The 25,675-nt window shown below is 33.0% G+C and overlaps 1 protein-coding gene across 1 annotated transcript in view; it reads left to right on the top strand.

Moving 5' to 3' along the window:
• Positions 1-6,971: 6,971 nt before the first annotated feature.
• LOC126743307 (monocarboxylate transporter 12-like) overlaps positions 6,972-25,675 on the top strand; it is a 29,945-nt gene continuing 11,241 nt past the window's right edge. Inside the window, exons 1-4 of the mRNA XM_050450341.1 lie at positions 6,972-7,367; positions 15,435-17,020; positions 24,941-25,286; positions 25,346-25,628. Coding sequence (XP_050306298.1) covers positions 15,609-17,020; positions 24,941-25,286; positions 25,346-25,628 — 2,041 coding nt within the window. The 5' untranslated portion in view covers positions 6,972-7,367; positions 15,435-15,608. The remainder of the gene's footprint in view (positions 7,368-15,434; positions 17,021-24,940; positions 25,287-25,345; positions 25,629-25,675) is intronic.

Here is a 25,675-nt window from a genome sequence, read left to right as displayed (position 1 = left end):
AAAAAAATGCTGAAGTATTTTGAATTATGAGTATTGCTTTTTAGAATTTTAGAAAAAAATTACTTTTAAAAATGTTTTTCTCAATATTATTTAATTTTAAGAAATGCTGAAATAAGTGTCTATTCAAATTAGAACATCTGTACAACTTTCAATTTTGATTGACTTTTATTTAAGAGAACTTTGGAATTTTAGAAAAAATTCACTTAAAACACATTTTTTTTCTCAATATTACTTACCTATTTCAAAAAATACTAAAATAGGTGTCTATTAAAATTGTTCTAGAAACAAATCTACACAAATTTTCAATTTTGAATTTCTAGTATATTTTAAATTATTAAAAATTTTCAAAATTCTAGAATTTTTTTTCAAAAATAGAGAGGGTGTCCCGGTTCATGTGGGAAATCTCTCGAATTCAGGTAGAACATCGAAAAATAATACCGAACGTTCCTATAAAAAAAATTCCTACAGGCCTTCTTTACGAATATACAGCCTCCTAAAGGACGCTGCTGGAAATTGGATTTTCATAAATTACTTTTAACTACCTGGTAGAATTTAATAAAAATTTTAGGTGATGAACACTATTAGGGACCTCTTAAAATGACATCCTTAAAATACATTTACCTTGTTTACTTTACCAGGGGCGGACTAGGTTGTACACTTTAATGCGTATATTTTTAACACCCTGTATGTTAAAGTCTAAAAAAAAATAAATTTAGATACCTTGAACCCTAGGCTAAAAAAAGGTACTCCTGTTCATTATCGATAAAATGAACAGTTTGGAGAAAAAAATAATTTTATTTTTTTAAATGAGATAATTACGCCAGTTATTCAAAGGCCAGAAACTTTCGATGTAAGTCATTTAATTAAAAAAAAATACATGTTCCTGAAAATACAGTGGTGTGTCCTAAAAAATACTTTTACAAAATATTGCTTATTTATTATACGTTTATTTCTTTTTTGTTATTCTTAAGATAAAAACTAAACATAAAAAAACTAAAAAAATAATGTAAACCAATAAAATTGTATTGTACCTGACTTAATTATCGGAATTTTTGCATTTTTGAACGCATTATTGTTACAAACGTTGTTATACTCCAAACTTAGCAAATACCTATCATTTAAAACTAATCTTTGTCAACATATTCATCCTTTATTTGATAATATTTTTTTAATTTTTGTATTTTTTGGTAACTTTTAATTTAAATTACGTCAAAATATGGAGTTTACTTTTATTCAGTATGCAGATATGCATCTTATGTATGGTCTGGCGTCTTGCAATGCATTGGCAGCAAAAAGATTGTACGAAGAAAGACTTCCCAATCGCATTATTCCGGATCAGAAAACATTTCAACGTGTTGATCAACGTCTAAGGGAAACTGGTAGGTTTCTGTTTTCCACTTAATGAGGTTATACTATTATATTTCCTTAATGCAATTTTAGGATGTTTTGAAAAAAAAAAGAAAAGAAAACTTTGAATTCTGCTTAGCGAAAAATCTTGACGTCCCGAATAGAGGCTGAGATTGAATGCGACTTTTGTGAATTTCAACCGAAATGAACTGATTGGCAGGTCTTCCGAGACAATAAGTAAATGGAGAGTATAAAACGATATTTTGAGTATCAACGTCAAATAATCCTAGGTTTGATTCGAATTGGCATCCAATTACAAACTACTACAAAACTTAACCATATTTCGAGAAGGTTCTTGCAGAAGTCTTTATAGATCTCCCTAGTGGAGAGATACTCACTAGGGAGGAACTAGAAGTAAAAGTGAAACTAATTGGGTGAAAAGCTGTCATAGTCTTTAGACGAAACATAGAAGAGAAGGCGGCTGTAAGGTTCCGTGATTGATTTGTTCTTGCAACAGGGCAAAGTCTTAATAAATCCCTGACACTGCAGCCAAATGCTTATTGTATCCCCTGTTGCAGTTTTCCTAATAGAAAAGGTCACTTATCTTTGCTAGGCACAGTAGCCTCTTAATTATTTCTGTGAGTTTTCCTCCTGGCGAAAGTTGTCCTCCAGTAGGTTTTGTTTCCTCCAGCGATTGAGTGCGTATATTCGACGTAAATCTAACTTTACATATTGAGTTCTGGCAAAATGCATTCGCTGCAATGAGCAAACCGCAATTTGTCAGAGCTGACTGTGTTACAGTTGTTACTTTTCATGAAGAAAAGTATACCCAAATTCATCTTGCTGAAAGATTTAATGTCAACCATCTTCAAAGTTTTGAGTCGGATTGCACAAACGGGGAGCAACATTAGAAGACCAGACCAGGGTCGTGGAAAAGTTACAACCTTTGCTGAAGACCTTGAAGCAACGGTTTGTAACTAGCACTACTTTACAAGGAAGTATTACAATTTTAGAATAAGTCAGCACACAATCAGGAGAAGCTTAGCGGAGACCAATATAAGGCCTGCTAGAGTAGCTAGTCGTCCATTACTCACCAGAGAGCATAGGAAACCAAAACTACAATTCGCTCGTGAACCCTTGAAGAAGTCCAAATCGCTACCGTGAATTAGCCACCCAGAAGCCCGGATATGAATCCAATAGAGCACATGTTGGGATATCAGGGAGAGATGACTGCGACATTTGCGAAGACCAATGCAATTTCCAGTGGCGAAGCGTGAACTTTTTTTCGGGTAGACAAACAATAAAAATCGTTAATTAGAAAAAAATGTGTATTCAATATTATTCACTTTAATGAAATACAGAATGAAAGCGCATGAAATATTAACTCAAAGAGAAAAATTATGTAGTGATATAAAAAAGAAATAAATAATTACTACTAGCATAAAAAGATAGATAGATAAAAATAAATACTACTTACAAAAAAACACAACTAAAATACAATTGCCAATATCGAACAGTCGTTCATAAATAACCACTAAAAAAACCTTTTCTATACACCCAAAAATAAAAATACTAATTATTAAATTACTATAGCACGCGCCCCCACCAAATGCGGACAAAACTGAAGATGTATTGCGACCGACCAGATCAAGCGTGTCCATAAACAATAACCCTCAGCAGCATAATAAAATAGCTGGTCGACTTCGATAGACAAAAGCTCGAATGTCTTCCCCGCGAGTAAATTTTGCATACGTAATAGGCTGAATGCGGCCGGACCTCTGTAGCCTGCTTAATGCGTATTTGGTTCGATATGCTCCAAATTTCAAAAAACAAATATCAATGTGTCTTCCTAGGGCTCGTATACATTAATTGGGTGTCAGCCCTGTATTTTGATCTTAATCGGTGCGGCAGGCAGGGCGCACCTTCGGATTAATCATGTTTAGATACTATATAATAATAGTAAGGATAGCGACTACATTCTGTGTTATTTTTTTAAATTTTAATTCAACAATTACATGAAATAATTACGTGATAAATTAATGACAAATAACTGGATAATTTTGGGTAGACAGTGTCTACCTTGTCTACTAGGACGCTTCGCCACTGGCAATTTCTAAGATTTTGAATTGCGTTGGTTTTGGTGCGTAGTGTATAAGAGGGATTAATCGTCCTCTTCGCAAAGGTTCTTCATGTAATTTTCCTATTGTGTGTAGTGCCCAGTAAGTAGCCCTGTCACTATTCTGAGTTGGCTTCTGCTGAACTTTAGTATCTCGCAGGTAAAAGTGGCTGATGGACCTTTTAGCATTGATTTGCTATGATTCAGCTCGGCAAGTTGGTTTCAGTGGTTTTTGTAGGTCGCTTTACACCACATGAAACTGCCACGGACTAAGGTTTTTGTTATTCCAAATACAGGTTCAGGAAATAGTTTTTCAGATCCTCGCCTTGCTAGGGATTTTGCCTTTCACGCCTGTATGTCCTGGCACCCAGGCAAGGGTTATCTTGTTTCGGTTTGCTAGACTGACGAGGTATTGTAAAGAGTTCCAGACTAATCTGGAGCTGATGTTTGAGTATGTTAGAGCTTTTGTAGACTGTTTGTAAAGTTCGTTATGTCTTTGTTTCCATAGCCTCTTCCCAAGTTTTTCCTTAGGCACATCTCTATAGGATGAATTTCTGCTTGGAATACTGTGGTATGTTGTCCGAGTGATGCAAATAAGTTGACTCTGGCTTTAACCCAAAGGCCATATCATTCCTGCTCCTGTTCACTATCCCTTATTGATCCGTCAGTATATCACAGTAACTTATTGTTTTGGATTAGTGATTAGTTCGTTTTATTCTCCCCTATAGTTCAGCTGGGTTATGAACGGTTTATTCATGTTGATTTTGGTCATCATAGTATCACTGCTCATCTCTAAGAGTGAGTTTGTGATTGTGTTTGTAATTCTTGTATGACTCGTGTAATGGTGGTCGGAGGAGAATAGCACGTAGAGTGCAATTGGAAGAAAATATTTTAGACGCTGTAGCTGACACTCCTACAACGAGTACTCGAAAATTAGCCACTCAGTTTCATTCGTCCAAAACAATTGTACATTTATGGTACTGCAAGAACAACTGTTGTACCCATATAACTTACAAAAAGTGTATGAACTACTGCCCAGAGATTTTGCTCCTAGAATACACTTCGCAAACTGGCTGTTAGATCAGCAGCGAAATAACCCTAACTTTATCAGCACGATCCTTTTTACGGATGAAGCAGGGTTTACCAAAAATGGAATTGAAAATTTACATAACTCGCATGTATGGGCTGATGAAAATCCCCGTGATACTATTATTTCTCATCATCAACATCAATTCCAATCAATAAATATCTGGGCAGGAATTATTGGCAATTTTTTGATTGGGCCATTTGAACTTTCACCACTTTTAAACGGAGAACTTTATTTGGAGTTCCTCCAGAACAATCTTCCAGTTTTATTAGAAGTTTTGCCCCTTGCAACCCGCCGAGATATGTATTTTATGCATGGTGGAGCCCCACCCCATTTTAGCCTTGCTGCAAGCCTTGTTGGAGAGGTAGAGGAGGACCTGTTGCTTGGCCTCCTCGGTCTCCCGATCTAACGCCATTACATTTTTATCTATGGGGTCACCTCAAAATCTTGGTGTATTCCACCCCAGTCGATACTCGGGAAGAACTACTCCAAAGAATTACATTTTATTGTGATAATATAAAAAACAATCTTGGGTTATTGTGGCGAGTGCAGCAGTCCTCGATTCGTCGTGCCCGCGAATGTGTTAGAGTTCACGGAGCCCACGTCGAACCTATTTATAAAGTTTTTAATAATTAATTGTTTATTGCTCGTTTTGAAGAATTTAACATTTGTTTACATATTTGGTTTTTGGCATTTTTTTGTAAATTGTTTTTTCTTATTTAAAAACATACACTCATCATAGGTTTTTTTTAAATTATTTTGTAAAAGTATTTTTTAGGACACCACTGTATTTTTAGGAACATGTATTATTTTAAATTAAATGACTTACATCGAAATTTCTCTGTTCTTTAAATAACTAGCGTACTTATCTCATTTAAAAAAAAAATTAAAAAAAAACATTGGCTCGTTTATTTTTTTTTCTCCAAAACGGTTCATTTTATCGATAATGAACAAGAGTACCTTTTTTTTAGCCTAGGGTTCAAGGTATCTAAATTTATTTTTTTTTTAGACTTTAACATACAGGGTGTTAAAAATATACGCATTAAAGTGTACAACCTAGTCCGCCCCTGGTAAAGTAAACAAGGTAAATGTATTTTAAGGATGTCAGTTTAAGAGATCCCTAATAGTGTTCACCTAAAATTTTTATTAAATTCTACCGGGTAGTTTAAAAGTAATTTTTGAAAATCCAATTTCCAGCAGCGTCCTTTAGGAGGCTGTATATTCGTAAAGAAGGCCTGTAGGAATTTTTTTTATAGGAACGTTCGGTAATATTTTTGATATTCTACCTGAATCCGAGAGATTTTCCACATGAACCGGAACACTGTATATTTCTAATTTAAACTTATTGATTATTTAAAAAAAATGCTGAGGGAGATTTCTATTCAATTACTTCTAAGAACATCTGCACAAATTTTGAATTTTTAATACATATTTGAGTTATGAACATTTTTTGAAATTTTCAGAATTTTTCAAAAATCTTTAATTGTTTCAAGAAAATGCTAAGATTTAAGGGTGTCTACTCAAATTGTTCTAAGAAAATGCACACAAATTTTAATTTTGGCATTATGCGTGGTTCTTGAATTATGATTATTTGGTGAAATTTTAGAAAAAAAAATACCTTTTTCAAAAAAATATTTTTTACTTCATACTATTTTATTATTTTAAAAAAATGCCAAAATAAGTTTAAAAGTAAAAACCTGTTCGTAAATTTTTAATTTATTTGTTAGTTATGAGCATTTTTTTAAATTTTTATGAGAAAACAAATTTTTTCAAAACTATGTTTTTAATTTTTTGATTATTCAAAAAAGCGCTAATGAAGGTGTTCTAAATGAAGGTATTCTAAAAACATCTACGTATTAAATTTTTAATTTGTGGCGATTTTTAAGTTATAAGCATTTTGTGGAATTTTAGAAAAAAAATCTGATTTAGGTTTCCATTCATATTAATTGAATAACCTGTGCACAAATTTTTAGTTTTGCATTTTTGGTTACACTACTTACACTGAGAACACTATTTCCATTTACCTCCAAATGGCACCACAATAACAACCTTTGACTATTAAAAAAAAGTACCTACATTTTCATCATATCCTCAGAATAATCTATCCAAAGAAAATACTCTATCAAAAGAACCCTCCAAATTTTAAACTCTTTAACCCATAAATCATTGCACTTTCCTTATCGCTTTAAAACCTCTTTATCAAAAAAAAAAACTATTAATATTATTCTTATTCCTAATTACTAGATTAAAAGTTATCTTATTTAATTTGTAATTTCGGACTATGGAGGTTATGTCACTGTTTGCACGACCCTTAATGGGTCTAACCGATAAGCGTTCTAAGATAACCTCTCTTCGGAAGATGTTGATAGTTTCCTTTATCTATTCGCTGCTGATTTCACTATTTTTAAGTTCTTTTACGATAGACCCCGTAAGCATTAAATAATGAGACATTTTTCTACCTATAAGTCACGCCTCGTAATCTGACTCCTTATCAAAGTCAATTTTGATAGTGCGAACAAAAGAGACGTGCTGGTACCGGTCATATATACTGGCTTCTAACGTATTCGTCGTACGTCTTCCATAAAGTTCACGATTATTTAAATAATTTTTTTTTTTTTTAGTTGAAATTATCGATCGGCCGTAGGCGCGTTCCGCGTGTGTTTATTTGTTAATTTACGCTTTAATTGGTCAGAGCATTAGTCGTTAAATAGACTAAAAATTAGGTCGAGGAGTTTAAAGTGTTAACAGGTGATCATCAAGTTAAAGATTTTAGAGTTTATTGGGAAAAAATGCTGTTCTGTTGCTTTAGTGTTAGAGGTAAGGTTTTTGTAAAAATTGTTATTGTTTTGTTGGCGCTCTCTATGAGCATTTGATTTATGAAACGTTTTCGAAAGTTTTAATTTTCCAGGATGCTTTAAAAAAAGTCCTGAAATAGGTGTATACTGAAATTTCCAAGGCACTTATCGATACATTTTCAAATTTCAATTTTTTGTTATTTTTGGAGGTACGGCCATTTTATCAATTAAAAAAAAAATCACTCTTCCAAAAATTTAATTTTTTTTAGCACGTTTTTTTAATTGCGTAAGAAACCGGTACACACGTTTTTAAATTTTATGATTTCTATTGAGTTACGACCAGTTTATGAATTTTTTTGAAAAAATTCACTTTTTCAAAACCCCTGTTTCTTTCTGTCTTTGGGAGCAAAAAATACTTTCAAAAATTACAATTATGCCTAGCACTAATTTTTAAAGAAACCCATTATACGGGCCTAACGAAATTGCCTAAGGAGCCTGTGCAACAAATTTTAAATTTCAATTTTTTTATTTTCGGAGTTATTACCATTTTATGAAATTTTAAAAAACAGCCATCCTTCCTACAATTCTTATTTTTCTTGATAATTTGTATATTTTTGAAAAAACCCAGAAATAGGTAAAATTATCCAAACAACCCGGATATCAGTTATCAATGAACATTTTGCTTAACTTATTAGTTACGGACAATTGGAGATGTTTTAAAAAAATCCATTAAAACTACTTAAATAGACAAAGAACTAATCAAAAATGTTTGCTTTATCCTTAAACAGACACCGATAATACCATTTATCTCAAATATACTTTGTTACAAAAATCAGTATGACACCGATAAGGACATAAATTATTATTGCACGAGTATAAACCAATAAATTCCCGATAATAAGATTTAAGCAATATTATAAATCCATATTATATTAGATTAAACTTTGACTATTTTTTATATGTGTATTTCAAAAATACCAGCAAACAAACCATTCTTGACCAATTAAACAAAATTTTACACGACAAAAACCAGCAGCAAGTTACTACAAAGCGAGAGCACCAATCGTTTTTATTGGACAACAAAAGGCTATTTTAGAACGTCAATTTAATAATTTTTGCATAAATTGTTGTTTTGTACAATCACATGTATGTGATATATTATCATGTAACACTGATCTTAAAGCAACAAAAACCAACTAAAAGCATAATAGTGGTCATATTTTTATTTATTTATTTTACAAATTGTAACGAAGTTACAAGATTTTGTCTTTATTTTATAGTAATAAGGGTAAGCCCAGGCAGTCTTTTATAAGACAACTTAGATAATTTTGCTCCGTTAACATTTTAACCTCTAAATTTATAAAAAAATACATTTTAAACTTTACCTGTGTGTCATGAGGGGTTTATAATTGTAAATGTACATAAAGAAACCAACTTAAAGAGGTTTCTAGCCTGATAGTATCCTGGAAAGGTTTGATTTCTTATGCCTAGTTCTCTGTTGACTATGTTGTAGTCTCTGGCCTTATTGTTTTCAGCCCTGGTTATTCTTAGGATAATAAAGAGCCACAAATGCCTAAAACTGAGAGGGTTTTCATCACTATGCTTCCAGTTTTCCGGTTATTTTCATGAAATTTTCCTTTCATGCTGTTGCATTGTTTACATGTTCTATTTTGCAAGTTTCAAGGTTTACCTACCTTGGGAAGCCCTGTTAAATGAAGGGGCATGCCCGCTGTGGCAAAATATAATATAAATCATGATTCAGTTTCCCGCGGTTTTCCTGAAAAGCCGGTTTTCTTGTACACATGTGGCCAGCTTTTGTTACAGTAAATAAAAGGAACTCGAAATAATTCGTTAAACCGTTTCGTTAAAATATGTTATTAAAACTAAAGATGGCACTTTCCAGATTTGCAGTAAAGCCTTTTTATCTATCTTGGACATTTGAAGGTTTCGGGTGCAAAATATAGCTAAAAATTATTAAATTGACACTATACTACCCAAAGAAAATAGAGGAGGGGATAGGATAAGTACAAAATATGCCGAAAGAAGAGAAAATGTAAAAGCATTTATTTTAAAATTAAAATGTGTTCAGTCTCACTACACTAGGAATAAATCTCAACGACAGTACAGGGTGTCCATTTATAAACGGACACATTTTAACTGCTTATAAGTCGAGAACGAAAAATGACAACAATGTGCGGTTTTCACAGAACTTCATCAATATTTTTAAAGTTTTTTTTGACAGTGTTGCCAAGTTTCAAAATTTACCTGAAATAGGAGGAAAAAAATGATGATTTTCAAAGGCCGATTTCTCAAAAATTTTAAATGTAACACCCTGTACTTTTTAATTTCATAAATTCAATTAAAGCCTGTTAAATCCTCTTTCCAAAAATGTATAAATTGTCTTAAATTCATTATTTTTTTTTATAGAGATAATTTTAGTAAATGACACCTTTTTGAAAATTTTCCTAGAATACATATTCGGTGATTGTCGATTGATAAACATTTTCTGGTAATTGCCTATGTATCGCTTTAGCATGATCATAATTAAATAATTTGCGCTATTGCCATGTCTATAAAAAGTATTTATTCTATGTATTAAATTACAACTATTTACAACAATTTTAACAACAAACAATTGAAGAAATTAATTTTAATTTATAACTAATAAATTAGCTGCTGAATATGATCCCCATTCTGCTCGGAACACAAATGTAGACGGAGAAATAAGTTGCCGAAGGCGTTTTGTAGCATTCGCGGGGTAATTTGGTTGAAAACGTTTACTATGTTGTTGCGCAGTTCATCCAAATTTCTTGGGGTTGGATTGTAGCAACGTCTTTTACATATCCCCATATACAAGAATCTGGAATGGTTAGATCGGGAGAATAAGGTGCCCACTCGATTGGACCTGCTCGCCTTATCCATCTGTTTCCAAAAGTAATATCTAAGGAAGCCATTACGACCCTGGAGAAGTGTGGTGGTGCACCGTCTTGCTGGAAGTAGACCATGTCTAAAATTCCATCCTGCTGAAGTTTTTATTTTATTTTTATTTTACAATACAAGCCTTACAAGTAAATAAATACCCATCTACAAGGCAGGAAAGACCTTCAAATACATAAATATAACTTATGCTAACTAAGAAAAATGTATATATAACTTGTTACAAAAATCTTCTAAGCTAACTAAAACTAACTAAAAAATTGCATAAAAAGTAATAAGAGGCATAGAAAATAAGTAACAAAAACGATCAAAACCTAATGTACTGACTATAAACCTTAATTTTTATTAACGGAAATGGCTATATTATTTACAAAAAATAGCTTAATACAAACTCAGGTTACTTGTGGCTTAGTGTTCAAGTGAGCGACATAAGGCTTCCTTTGTAATATTGAAAATGTCAAAATGAGCATCATTATTGTAAATACTACACATGGTATAAATTGGTGAAAATTTAAGTAGATTTGTTCTAGGAGTAGGGAGATGAAACGTGCTATTATTGAGACGAGGCACAAAAAAATATAATTTTGACACTAATGGCGGACTATCGATTAGATAATTAAGTAATTTATGCAATGTCATAAGAGCAGAATAGGTTCGTCGAGTTTCTAGGGAACAAATATTAAAACGTTGGAGCAGATCATCATGTGGAAAACCCTGAGGTGGGTATACATTATCACACTTAAAACATAAGTATTTTAAAAAGCGCCTTTGCACTTGCTCTAGATTGTTAATGTGTACATTATAAGCCGGCGACCATATCACCGAAGCATATTCCAATCGCGATCGTAAATATGCAAAATATAATGTTTTTATGGCATCTGGATTTCTGAAATCCTTAGTGCTTCTATAAATAAATCCATATGATTTTGACGCTTCTGAGACTACTGTGTCAATATGGTATGAGAAAGACAGTTTGGTATCAAAGTACACTTCAAAGTCTTTAAAAGAATTTGTGCGTATTAATGTAGTCGTATTTAAAGCGTAGTTAAATAATAACGGTTTTAATTTGTTGGTATATGTCATAACATTACATTTAGAAACATTCAACTTTAGACCATTTTCTACACACCAAGCATTTACCAAGTCAAGATTATACTGCAATCTATGACAATCTGCGAGATTTCTTATTTTATTATATAACTTGATATCGTCTGCATAAAGTAAAAAATCGCAATCTAATTTATCACCAATATCGTTAATAAAATAGTTAAACAGTAGCGTTCCAAGCACAGATCCCTGCGGGACACCAGAAACTACATCATAGGAGCTTGACCTTTCGCCGTATAACTCCACGTACTGACTTCTACCACATAGATATAAGCGAAACAATTGAAGAGAGACAGCTGAAAATCCAAAATTACTAAGCTTATCAACAATTAAACTATGATTCAAATGATCGAAAGCCTTGCTAAAATCCAGGTATATAACATCCATCTGTTCCCCATTATCAGCTGCCTCAGCAATATTCTGAATTATAAGCAAAAGGTTTGTGCTCGTAGACCTTCCTTTAAAAAATCCGTGCTGCTGGGGAATAATAATATTTTTGGTTAACGGAAAAACTCTATCGTGAATTAAAAATTCAAAAACTTTACAAAAATTGCAAATTATAGATATAGGTCTATAATTACATATATCGGACTTATTACCTTTTTTAAATACAGGACAAACCTTGGAAACTTTCCATAATGCAGGAATAGACCCCGATAAAAGACAGTTGTTAAACAAAACAAGTAAAGGCTTTACAAGTATATGCCTACAGTCCTTAATAATAAATGCAGGAATAAGATCCGGTCCTGTTGTAAATTTAGGTTTTAATTTGTTTAAAGCATTAAGTACTTCGCGTTCTGAAAAACAAGAAATATTTATATTAAGAGAGTTATTTGGGGTATGATGAGAATTAGGGTGTAATTTATTATTTAAAAAAGATCGTTTAAAGTAGTCAGCGAAGGAATTAACTATTTCAAGGGTGCCCTTTATAGGAGTGTCCTTGTAAAACATATATTTGGGAATATCTCTTGTATTTTTTTTCATTCTTTATAAAACTCCAAAATTTGTTAGGATTATTTATGATACTGCTTTCTACATTTGAAACGTATTGATAGTAAGATTTAGATATATCTCTTTTAGATTTATTGCGTAACAATTTAAACGTGTTTATATCATCGATTCTTCCATATTTTTTAAAGTTGTAATGAAAACTCTTAAGCTTTAAATCCCTTATAATACTATTTGTGAACCAAGGTGGAAAATTTCTCCTAGGCATATTAGGATATTTTGGTACAAAACTGTCCAATTCCTTTAATATTAAAACATAAAAGACCTTAAACTGATGCTACACAGAAACCGTAGCTTCCATAAATGACCAATCAGTCTTTGAAAATGCATCATATAAATTAGGAAAATTAGCTTTTTTAAAGTTAAATGCATTTTGTAAGTTAAAAAGTGTCTTACGCTTAAAATTCATAGAGTGGCAATATTTTAACGAAATGTCAAGAGCAGGATGGTGAGTATCTTCGGTTAACAACGGATCCAAAGATTTTTCCACTATGCAATTTTCATTATTATATTTATATCAGAATTTTGTATAGAGTTGCTTTGATTGCAATTAAGAAAAGTTATAAAGTTTTGCAGTATTAAAATATGCTTATCTTGAGAATTGTTACAGTTAACGTAATTAGGTAGATTAAAATCACCCAATATGCAAATATTATTACCAAAAATGCAGTCAAGGGATGTTAGACACTCAAACAGATTTTCCAAAGTTTCAGGATATACTGACGGAGGAAGATATACAGCAAAAACTAAAATTGACGAGAAATCTAATACAATCTTAACACCAACAATATCTATACCGGGTTGAGTATAAAAAAGTTGAAAATAAAAGAATGTTTCAAGCATATCGGTGTAATTGTTTACATTCACTGTTGCCTCTTGAAAAAAAATGCCCCATAAATTTTAAATTTCGATACTGCACACCAAACGTTCAGCTTAGGAGAATCTCTTTCAAATTTGTTATACACTCGAGGATTTTCATTTCCAAATTCGGCAGTTATGCTTATTTACTCGACCACTGATGTGAAATGTTGCCTCATCAGACATTACTAAATTGGTATCCGGCTCATTTTCAAAAATATTTAGTAGTGTTTTGCACATTAAATATCTTTTTTCAAGGGCGCGATTTTCTATTTTTTGGAAAGTTTGAATTTTGTAGGGTTTAAACTTAATTATAAAAAAAAATAATGAATTTAAGACAATTTATACATTTTCGGAAAAGGGATTTAACAGGCTTTAATGTGAAATTAAAAAGTACAGGGTGTTACATTTAAAATTTTTGAGAAATCGGCCTTTGAAAATCATCATTTTTTTCCTCCTATTTCAGGTAAATTTTGAAACTTGGCAACACCGTCAAAAAAAACTTTAAAAATATTGATGAAGTTCTGTGAAAACCGCACATTGTTGTCATTTTTCGTTCTCGACTTATAAGCAGTTAAAATGTGTCCGTTTATAAATGGACACCCATCTATCCATAAGGCAGTTGTGGAAAATATACTGTGATGAAAATTGTAGTAGATTGGCTGTAAAATACCAATTACGAACAATTTCCGCAAAACATTCTCCATATTTATAGTATGTTTTAACAATAATAATTCGTTGTTTGACCGTATATCGTTCCATGGCTACTAATCGCAAACTGTTTACATTATTTTTTTCAGCTTTTTTTTGACATACTGCGATAAAAAAAGAACGCTGCGCAATTCAAAACGTGCGTTCCTATTGGGCCACCCGTTATAATAAATAAAAGTGGTCGCATTACAGTGCCTTGGGATACTCCATATTTCTTATTTCGCGTGTTGTATAAGTGTTGTTAACTTTTACCACTTGTTTCCTACATGTCAAATAACTTACTAAGATACTCGATAATTTATTGTGTTAATTTTTTTAGTACTGAGTGGTTAACCGTGTCAAATGCTTTTGCTAGGTCACAAATATACCTAAGATTGATTTATTTGCATCCAATGCGTCATACAGCTGTTCCGTTAATTTAATATTGGCATCCTCGGTTGACGTCTTCTCCCGAAACCCACATTGGAAGATCTTATATTTTCTTAAAAAGTTATTTACTCTTTGTTTCAAAATTATTTCAATTATCTTGGATACATTCGAAATAAGGGAAACTGGTCTAAAATTATTTATAACATCCAAAGACCCCGATTTATGAAGTGGTATAACAGTGCCCATTTTTAGAACATCCGGAAATACACCTGTACTAAGACATAAATTTATTATTAGACATAAAGTCTCTGATTGAAGATTCTCATGCCCTGGTGCTTTATTATTTTTTAGTTAGCGTATAGTTTTTTCAACTTCTTGCTGATCGGTCAATAACAGAAACATAGACTCTTCCACAAATGTACCCTCAACTAAACTCTCTTGACAATTAAAAAATTTTGAGGCTAATGTTGGTCCTATGTTACTAAAGAAGTCATTAAAATATTCTGACAGTGTCTTATTTTCAGAAATAATATCACCATTCTCGCTTTTTAAATTTGTTACCTGCCTTTGCTCGGTATTCTATCTGCGACACAAACGATCAACATTTTTCCATAGGATCTTACTATTATTTTTACTTCTATTTATTTGTAAAGATATATATTCTTTTTTGGCTATTTTTATGTCGCGATTAACCAAATTATTGCACCTTTGGTATTCTGCTTTTAGCTGCTCATTATTTAGTTGTTGTATACATTTTTTAAAAAGATCGTTTTTATTATTTATCGCCTTTTATCAACCCCAGCTTGTAATGTAAGATGCATTGCAATTCTCACTCGAGCACTTTATCTGATAGACTCATGATTTTTGTTCTGAGGGGATTTCGTCCTTACAGTTGTTAACTTAAATGCTCATAAAACTTTTATAGTTTCATAATAGTAAATAGTATTGAAATGTAAGCCTTAGTTAATTTTTAAGCAGGAGGGTTAGAAGGAATAGCTGTGCTAGATCTCGCGTCTGTTAGATTATTTAAGTATCATTGAAATAAAAAGACATTTATTATGATTATTATTAAACTAATACTGTCTCTTGTTATTTTCAGTAACCACCACATCCCTCCTGACCATCATCGGCCACGCATGGCAAAACCCGCTCTAAACCCAACCATCGGCCTCCACAGGCAACCCCAATCCAACACCACACGTATGAAAGGTTACACAAGGAGCGTTTCCTGTCTCGCAATACTGCGTAGACAATTCTCCAGGGACCTGCCAGAATGGCCGAAAGTAACAGGGACAATTACAAGGAATTAATCATTAGTCAGAGCGATAAGGGCCAAAATGGTACTGTTAAACCATCAGAGAAAAAGAAGAAGCTCGAGCTACTGTTCAATCGAAAGAAAGAGAAGGGAAACGTGGACGTTAACCCGTTATGCGAGCGAGACAGTTTGATCATGCCGCAGGAAGAGAAACCGGTGTTGCATGTGCAATTTAACCATAAAAGTAACCCTCCTGTGGCTGATTTGAGCAGTTCTAGTTCCAGTTCTAGTTCGTCTAGTGAATCTTTGGATATTGCCGAGGCACGGCCACCGGACGGAGGCTGGGGCTGGGTGGTGGTGGCAGCCTCGTTCCTAGTCAATCTTATAGCAGACGGGATCACTTTTAGTTTCGGAGTGATATTCGTAGAGTTTTTAAATTATTTCGGAGAGAACCGCGGCACTACCGCATGGGTGGGCGGATTGTTTATGGCGATGCCGCTACTATCCGGTCCCATAGCAAGTTTCTTAACCGACAGATACGGCTGCAGGAAAGTTACGATATTCGGAGCCCTGTTGGCTTCCGTAGGGTTCATATTGAGCTCCCTGGCCAACAGTATGATGGTTCTGTGTATAACTTTCGGGGTTCTAGCGGGGTTTGGGTTGAGTCTGTGCTATGTGGCCTCGGTGGTGATAGTGGCCTACTATTTCGACAAGAAAAGATCTTTCGCCACCGGGTTAGCGGTTTGCGGGAGCGGCATCGGCACATTTATTTTCGCCCCCCTGATCCAGATGCTGCTGCAGGAGTACGGCTGGAGAGGCACCACGTTGATATTGGCCGGGTTGTTTTTGAATATGGTGGTCTGCGGCTGTTTAATGCGTGATTTGCCGTGGACGTCCGAAAAGGTCAAGTCGCTGGCTAAAGAGAGGAAAAAGAATCGAAATTTAAAAAGGAAAAACCGACTGATGTCCGCTGATTCGTTCTCGATTAGCACCGGCACCTGTACAGCCAGCATGCTACAGCCGATCATAGAAAATAAAGAGGCGCCCGAGTTTGACGTACCGAACAACAGATTGTGTAACTCGGTGGTGCACTTGCCCACGTATATAAGGGACGGGGAGAAGATCCCCGTGGAAGTGCTGGAGCTGCTGGCGAGCAACAAGAATATTTACAACATCCTCCTGACGAATTATCCGAACTTGTTGACTCCCTCGAGGAGTTTTAGCGATTCGGGACGTTTGAACGACGCCACTTTGGTGTCGAAACATGCCAATACCACTTTGCAACTGGCATCGCCTGCTACGATGTCGCCCAAAGAGGAGGCGACGTGGAGTAAGGAGAGTCCGTTGGCACCCGCTTCGCCTACCGCAACTAAGACTCCTCCGAGAAAGTTGCCAGGAGCGGCCTTTTTGAAAGACCTTAGGATTCATAGGTGAGGATTATTTTGTTTTTATAAAAATTAATTGGGTTAAGTATGTGAAGAATCTTGAATAGGAAATCTGCAATACTCCTCAAACAACACAAAATTGGTATTTACATGTAAAGTCTTAAGTTACAGATTAATTATGCCTTAAATTTAAAACAGAAGATAAAAAATAAAAATTATAATAAGAATAGTCATTGTTGTAATTTATTGATATTGACAAAAAATACAAACTCTCCAAAGGAAAATTATGAGACAGTTTTACCACTAACGATGTTAGAAAAAAATAAATATGTCTTTATTTGATATGAATGCACATTACATTACATATGCCCAAAAAGGCGAATATTAGTTAAAGCTACTTTTATCTCTTAACCCTAATATTAATTACAAATATTTCGACAAACAATCAGTAATAGTAATATAATAATTAACCAATAAATAAATTGAGAGAAAAAAACAATAATTAAATAAATTTGCAAATGTCAGAGTGTGGCAATGTCAGTCTTATATTTCTATCATGAAGCGCATTTCTTGGAATTTCTCTAACAGACATTTTGGCTTTTGGTTTTTATAGAGCCGATACATAAATGTAAGAAAATGAAACTTAAAAAGAAATGATATTTTTAACCACTGCAATCGATAAATATATACAGTGCGAACGTAAAGGTTTGAATAAATTCATTTAAAATTCAGGGGTATGTTCAAAAAAAAAACGCTCGGACATGTCGACTTTTATTTTTAACTGCGGGTTTTCTTACTATAAATTTATGTATACAGGGTGGCCCAAAAATAAGTTACGGTCATCAACGTAATTTTTTTAAATGTAAACACCTATTTTTATTTTAGATTTAGGTTCTACATCAAATTCTAAGTACATTTCATGTACCATGTCCTATACCTAAACTCGACCGTTGACGATTGAACATAATAAAAGGCTATTTTTGGAGGAGTTATTTATATCAAGCAACCTATCAGTTATTGTTTGGTTATTTACATTTGTGGTTGGTGTTTTTGATTGTTAACTTGTCACAATTTGTTGACATCAAATAATTTTGAGTGAATTTAGTTTGATTTAGATGCCTAAGCAAAGTTTTGCTTGTGTTAAGTTTATCAAAAGATAAAATTAAAATTTCAAAAAATGGTACGTCTTAGTGAGCGAGAGCGAATAGAGATTTTGATGATGATTGGTTATGGAAACAGGATGCGCACTCAGATGGAAGTCTGTGAAATTTATCATGCCAAGTATCCTGATAGGCCACGTATATCTCAAAGTACTGTCAGTAAAATAGAACAGAAATATCGGGATTTGGGTCATGTCAGGGATAATTATACGAAAGGTCGGTCAAGTATATCAGAAGAGAAGCAACTAAATGTTTTGCTGGCAGTTGAAGAAGATTGCCATAAAACGACTCGCAATATTGCGTTAGAAAATCAGATATCCCAGACATCCGTCGTTAAGTATTTAGGTATAAATAAATGGCACCCTTACAAAGTTCAATTGGTTCATGAACTAAATAAAGATGACCCAGATAGGCGTTTAGAATTTTGTGAGAGACTTATGGACTTGTGCCATGCTAATCCACAATTTAAAAAAAAAATTTATTTTCTGATGAGGCAACGTTTTGCCTTCATGGTAGTGTAAACCGACAAAACTGCCGATATTGGGCTACTGAAAATCCGCACTGGAAGATGGAGTGCCACAGCCAAGTCCCTCAAAAAGTAAATGTTTGGGCGGGGGTGATTGAAAACAGGGTTATAGGGCCCTTTTTCTTTGAAGGATACTTGAATGGTGAGAGGTATTTAGAGTTTTTAGAAAATGACTTGGTTCCATGCCTTGCCACTTTATACCCCGATCCAGAAGACCCGGATATATTAGATAATTCCTTATGGTATCAGCAAGATGGAGCTCCAGCCCATTACACTCGTCCCGTGCGCCAGTACCTGGATACCGTTTTCCCTGGACGTTGGATTGGTCGGAAGGGTGCAATTGAATGGCCGGCCAGATCGCCGGATCTGACTCCTTTAGATTTTTTTTTGTGGGGGTATCTTAAGTCCAAAGTTTATGTTAATCGGCCAAACAACATTGAAGACTTAAAAATTAGAATAACGGAAGAAATAAGATTGATAGAACCTTCTGTTATCGATAACGTTTTACAAGAATTTCAGCATCGACTGGGATATTGCCAAGAGGTTCGTGGCAGCCATTTTCAACACTTAATAAATTAATTAAAATATTTTTATGTATTCTTGCTTGATATAAATAACTCTTCCAAAAATAGCCTTTTATTGTGTTCAATCGTCAACGGTCGAGTTTAGGTATAGGACATGGTACATGAAATGTACTTAGAATTTGGTGTAGAACCTAAATCTAAAATAAAAAATAGGTGTTTACATTTAAAAAAATTACGTTGATGACCGTAACTTATTTTTGGGCCACCCTGTATACATAAAATTATAGTAAGAAAACCCGCAGTTAAAAATAAAAATCGACATGTCCGAGCGTTTTTTTTTTTGAACATACCCCTGAATTTTAAATGAATTTATTCCAACCTTTACGTTCGCACTGTATGGACACATGTTTACACACATAGTTTAATTGCACTTTATCCAAATGGTGAAAACCTATTTATACCGGCAGACTCGATATGGTTCCAACACGATGGCGCCTCCCCACACTATTCGCGTAACAGTAAGAGTAAGAGACTACTAGATGGATTAAAACGGAGAGTTTTATTGAATGGCCAGCAATGTCGCCAGATTTAACCCCATTGGATTTTTATATATGAGGTTATCCAAAATCTAAAGTTGATTTTGATAAACCTGGAAGTTTAGAAGAATTAAAAAATAGAATTAGAGCCGAAATACAACAAATCCGGCCTTAAACAATAAGTAAAGAATTTGAATATCGACTTGGTTAATGTCAGGCAGTTAGTACTTAAACTGTTCCAAAAATTCATGGTTATTTATGAAAAGATTAATCGCATATTTTTTAATAAATATTGAGGTTGGGTATAGGACATGGTATACAAAACAAAAGTGAGTGTTTCAATTCAAAAAAATTAAGTTGATAGTCGTAGCTCATTTTTGGTTCACCCTGTATACATGAATTCATCATCAAAAAATTAAAAAAAAGCTTTATACAGAAAAAAAAACAAACGATTAGGTATAATTTATTTTTCATCTAAATTTTTTTACGATAACTAATATAAATCGGAAATTCATATTAGTCATTTATCAGTAGAAAGCTTTTTTTTGTTAACTGGACATATTTGCTTTATGACTGTTTTTGCCACTTCTGATTTGCATTCTATTATTTTTTGACTACTACAATATTTGGGACAAGTATGTTTTTTTTTTTATTTTAGTGGGAACACATTCGATATTATTAAAATTGTGAACTAAAATTGATTTATATTGACCTGTGTAAAGGCTACAACAGTGAAAACTTAAAACATTTGCTCAATGACATACAAGACTTGATCATCACTGAAAAGAAAATAAAATACAATAAATTGAGACGAAAACTGGATAATCTTATCAGTCATAAGAATTTTCTTCAACATAGGAAAGAACAAAATTCTCACAAATTCTCTGCATTTGTTTTTCATGATAGGGTAAAGAATTTTTCTAACGTCAATTTTGATATAGCCAAAATTGATCTTCTCAAACTAGGCTTAAAACATTGTTTTAATAAAGAAATTTCCCAAAATGATTTACTTAAATTTTTAGTTGAGCTTGCCACAGTTATTGAGCAAATTTCTAACAATATCAATTTAAAAACGTCTCTTCGCAATGACCTATTTAGTATATTGCATAAATTTAAATCTAATTTTAAAAAATCAAAATCTTACTTAAACTCTCCAGACAAAGTCCTAAAATCCATTAAGAACAAAATAAAAAACTATAATTTGGTGATCTCAAAAGCAGATAAGGGAAATTGCTTGTTGATCATGGAAAAAGCATTTTATATATCCAAAGTTGAAACTTTTTTAACTGAAAGCCACTTTAAACCACTAAAGTCCAGTCCTTTTAACAACTTTGTCAGAAAGACCTCCACTATTATAAAACAATTTGACCGTTTTTTAGAAGAACATAATGCTCCATATACCCTGTTATCCAGCAACCCTACAACCCCACGTCTTTATGGTTTACCCAAGTTACATAAAATCGGCATTCCAATAAGACCAGTAGTTAGTTTCACCAACACTCCAATTTCCTTTTTATCCAATTTTATCCTTAAGTTGTTAAACAATTTAACAGCCTTCTGCCCTAAATTTGGTGTTAAAAATTCTACTGATCTTGTAAATAAACTCACAATTCCCTAATAATTATCTATTGGTTTCTTTTGATGTAACTAATCTTTTCACTACAGTGCCTAAATCTGAAAGTGTGAATATAGTTAAAAATATCTTGAAGGACAAAATAAATAGCAATAATCTTATTTCCCTAATACCATTACTTAACCACCTCCTTTCTCAAGATTTTTTCCTTTTTAATAATACGTTTTACCAACAGCCAGATGGCCTGGCTATGGGCAGTTGCTTATCTCCATTTTTGGCGGAGGTCTTTACGGATCACATGGAATCAAATTTTATAATGAGTGATAACAATGAAGAAATTTTCAATTGGTACAGATGTGTTGACGATTGTCTCTGTTTCTTGAATTGTGACACAGTAGGAGCTCAGTTACTCTTAAACAAGCTAAACCAAATACATTTCTTTCACACTAGAAATTGAAACAAATAATAATTTGAATTTTTTAAACTTAACAATAAATAAACAATCAAATAGTTTAGAATTTTCAATACACCGGAAACCCACTCAAACAGACCACATAATTTCTAATGTTTCCAATCACCCTCACCAACACAAAATGGCTGCCTTTAATTGATACATTTACAGTCTTTTAAGCATTCCTCTATCTCCTTCTAATTTTCAAAACGAAATAAACGTTCTTAAACAAATTGCTTATAATAATAACTATATGACCCCAAACTAATTAATATTTTAATCAGAAAAATAAAATTAACAAAAATTAAAAAAACAGATCTTCCTGATGTTAAAAAAGATAGTAAATTCATATCTCTATCATTCATTAATTCTCATCTAAATAAGAAAATCAACAATAGCTTTATTAAACACCAATTAGAATTACAAATTTCTTATAAAACTAAAAACAACTTGGGTTCGATTTTGATCAATACCAAGGATAAACTTGACACATTATCAAAGAGTGGTATTTACAGATTGCAGTGTGATTCTTGTGATTGCTCATATGTGGGACGAACTTGTAAACCCTTAAAATCTACTTATGTAGATTGATACCTTCTACGTAAATGGCGCGAATTTTGAAAAGAACGGATTTAGATTATTATTATTCTATGTGTCTCATATTAGGTTTTTTTAATATACCCAGGTGCTAATGTTCTATCTATCCACCTTTGATTATTTTATTTTTTAATGAAAATTGAAAGGAAGCAAAAAAACTTTTTATTGACTAAGAAATCCTAGTTTGAACCAACACAACGTTTCATTAGTAATCAAGGTAAATCTATAAAACTACTAATCTTTCTTATATCTCTTCGATTGTTGTATGAACCATTAATCATGGACATTTTTAAATTGACACTGATTCAAAAATTAACAAAGAAAATGAAAAGGTTACTTTTTTCATAGTTAAAAAGTTACTACTTATTTCCAATATAATTATGAATTATATCAACTAAACTTTAGTGTGATTTGAGGGGTATATTTATGATACTTTTTTAATATATCACCCTGACAAAATAGACCTTAACAATTTATTATTATTACAATTATATTAAGTCTAAATCTAAAAAAGGAGGCTGATATTAGCTTCATTTTCTTGATATTGTAATAAAAATATATTTACAAAATTAAAACTAGAATTTACCATAAACCAACGCATGCTAATAGATATCTTATATTTAATTCTAGTCATTCAATAATGGCAAGGAAAGGGCATTTATAAGAAAGGTAAAACAGATCATTCTTAAAATTAATTATATTAATTAAAATATATTTTATTAATATATTGTTTATTATTAAATTATCTTAAAATCACACTCTATTAGTAGCAAAAGAGTAACCTTTGTGTTTTCTTTGTTACTTTTCGAAGTTATTTATCAAAATCATGTTAATTAAAAAAGCCTTTGATTAATTGTTCTTACAAGCTTCAAAGAGATAGAAAAAAGATAAGTAGTCTTATATATTTAATTTAATTTAATGTTATTTACCTTGATAACGGTAAAAGATTGACAATTTGACAACCGAAACGTTTGTTCAAAAAGTTGAAACGAATGAAACTAAAGATAAAACAAGGTTTTTGCAATCATTTAATGCTATCTTAACCTGTAAGATCATTTTTGATAAAGGGTTCTTAACAATCACTTATATAGGCCATTTTCAATTTAAAATTCACATCTGCTTTGACCAAAATAGCAACCTTGTTTCCTTTATCAGGTTTTAAATACAAACAATCTTTTTCTTTTAGACGTTTAACAATATTAGGACCTAATGTGTTTTTCGATTTAAAAGGTTTCTTGACATGTGGTTGCAATCATTTCTTTAGAGTCTATCAAAACGTATTAAAGACTCTGGCAAGTCAAAATTTACTATGATATCCTCCAGAGTGTTTTTGCAGTTGGAACTGGTACTATTAAGTACATCATATTTTTTTCTTTAAAAGACTGCGACACCTATTTATAATAACACAAATAAATTGATATTTAGGCCCCTAGAAAGTGAAAAGCATTTCCCTCTGTATCAATATTCAAAAAAAAAAACCTAAATATTCAACTGTTTGTATTTGAAAACCTGTTTTTAAGGACGGTCCAGATACGTCTTACCAAAACGATAAAACGTTCATCCAAGTCGTTCGATAAAAAGTACAAAACGAGGGCGATCATATCCAACTTATTGGTCAAATTTTAGTTTCGCGACGTTTTTGGTCATGGAAAAGGCATTTCTGCCATGACCAAAAAAGCACAAATAAACGAAAAAATCGAAGATGAAAATGGTCGTTAAAAAGACGAGAATTTTCTCATATCAGATTATTACGTGAACTTGTGACTTACAACCATTTGCTAAAACCTGTTACTTTTTACAATAAAAGGCAAAACACCTACATGAGAAAAGCCATTTCAGCTCATGTGAGACTTGTGAGTGCAATTTTAAGATTTTTTTAAGACTTGTACTTTTTGTAGTCTACGCGCGCCGTTTCACTTGATGCGACTTGTCTGATTCAATAAATTGTTTGATAAAATTCAAATTCATTTATTGATGTAAACTTGCCAATAGCCTAACATACGCCAAAGATAAAAGAAAAATAACATAATACGTAATAACAATTAACTTAACATTAACTTAAATAACATATACATAATAAAATACTTCTACTAAAAGACATTTAAATGCTAGTTACATATAGATAAAAAAATATATATAAAAATAAATAAAAACACACAGATCAAATTTGAGGTTTTAAATACTTTTCACTTCTATAAAATACATTTCTTACTAAAATCTCCTTAACTTTACTTTTAAATTGAGTTGTGAGAAAATCTTTTATGTTACATGGCAATTTGTTGTAAAATTTAATTGTCCAATACCCTGGTCCAGTCTGACACCTCCTTAGCCTCCAATAGGCCGGAACAAGATCACACTTGTATCTAGTGTTATGACTGCACACACCTCTGTAGATCTCAAAGTGCTCCATATGCCTCTTAACAAATAAAAAGTTCTCACGGATATGCAATGACGATAAGACGTTGTGTCTGGACCGCCCTTAATGAAGCACGCCATGCGACCCAGCAAATTTCTTAAAATTCAACATAAAATCCAAAAATGCAACTTATTACAGAGTGGTCTTGGTCTGGTACACTAAACACTAATCCAATTTTTTAGACTTTCAGTGACCTACAGGGGCGCAATGCTAAACCTGAAACGATACCGTCTTCGGGCCAGCTCGTGTCCGGACATCTACAGGAATTCCATGACCACCATCGCCCAGGAGAAAGTCCAATGGTACGCGGGACTATGGGACTTCTGGGACCTGCTGGTCGACATGTTCGATTTCTCCCATTTCGCCGATCCGAAATTTTTGGTGTTCGCATTGTCCAACTTTTTATTGTACACGTGGTACGACGTGCCTTACGTTTATTTGACCGATAACGCGACTTTATTGGGGTATTCGGAGAATCAGGCGTCGATTTTGATATCGATCATCGGGATTATTAATATGGTTGGTGAGGTAAGTGCACGTAAATTATCCTCTATTTACTCTAATAAAAAAAAATAATTTTTTCTTAGATTATCCTTGGATGGGCCGGGGATCGTTCGTGGGCTAACGCGGGTATCATTTATGCGGTTTGTATGGGACTCTGTGGGGGAATCATCGCCCTGATTCCGTTGATTCACGATTACACGATTTTGGGTTTTATATCGGGGGCGTTTGGGTTCTTGATTGCCGCCAACTATTCGCTGACGTGCGTCATTTTGGTGGAGCTGATTACTCTGGATCGATTCACCAATGCGTATGGATTGTTGCTGTTGGTGCAAGGGTTCGCTAACTTGATTGGGCCGCCACTAGGAGGTTAGAAAAATAACCTAAAAAAACGTGGAGAAACATGATTTTTACAT

Source organism: Anthonomus grandis, chromosome 1 (assembly GCF_022605725.1).
Source record: "Anthonomus grandis grandis chromosome 1, icAntGran1.3, whole genome shotgun sequence".
NCBI lineage: Eukaryota > Metazoa > Arthropoda > Insecta > Coleoptera > Curculionidae > Anthonomus > Anthonomus grandis.
The sequence above is the reverse complement of the archived record's forward strand: the minus strand, read 5'-3'. Positions and strand labels throughout refer to the sequence as shown.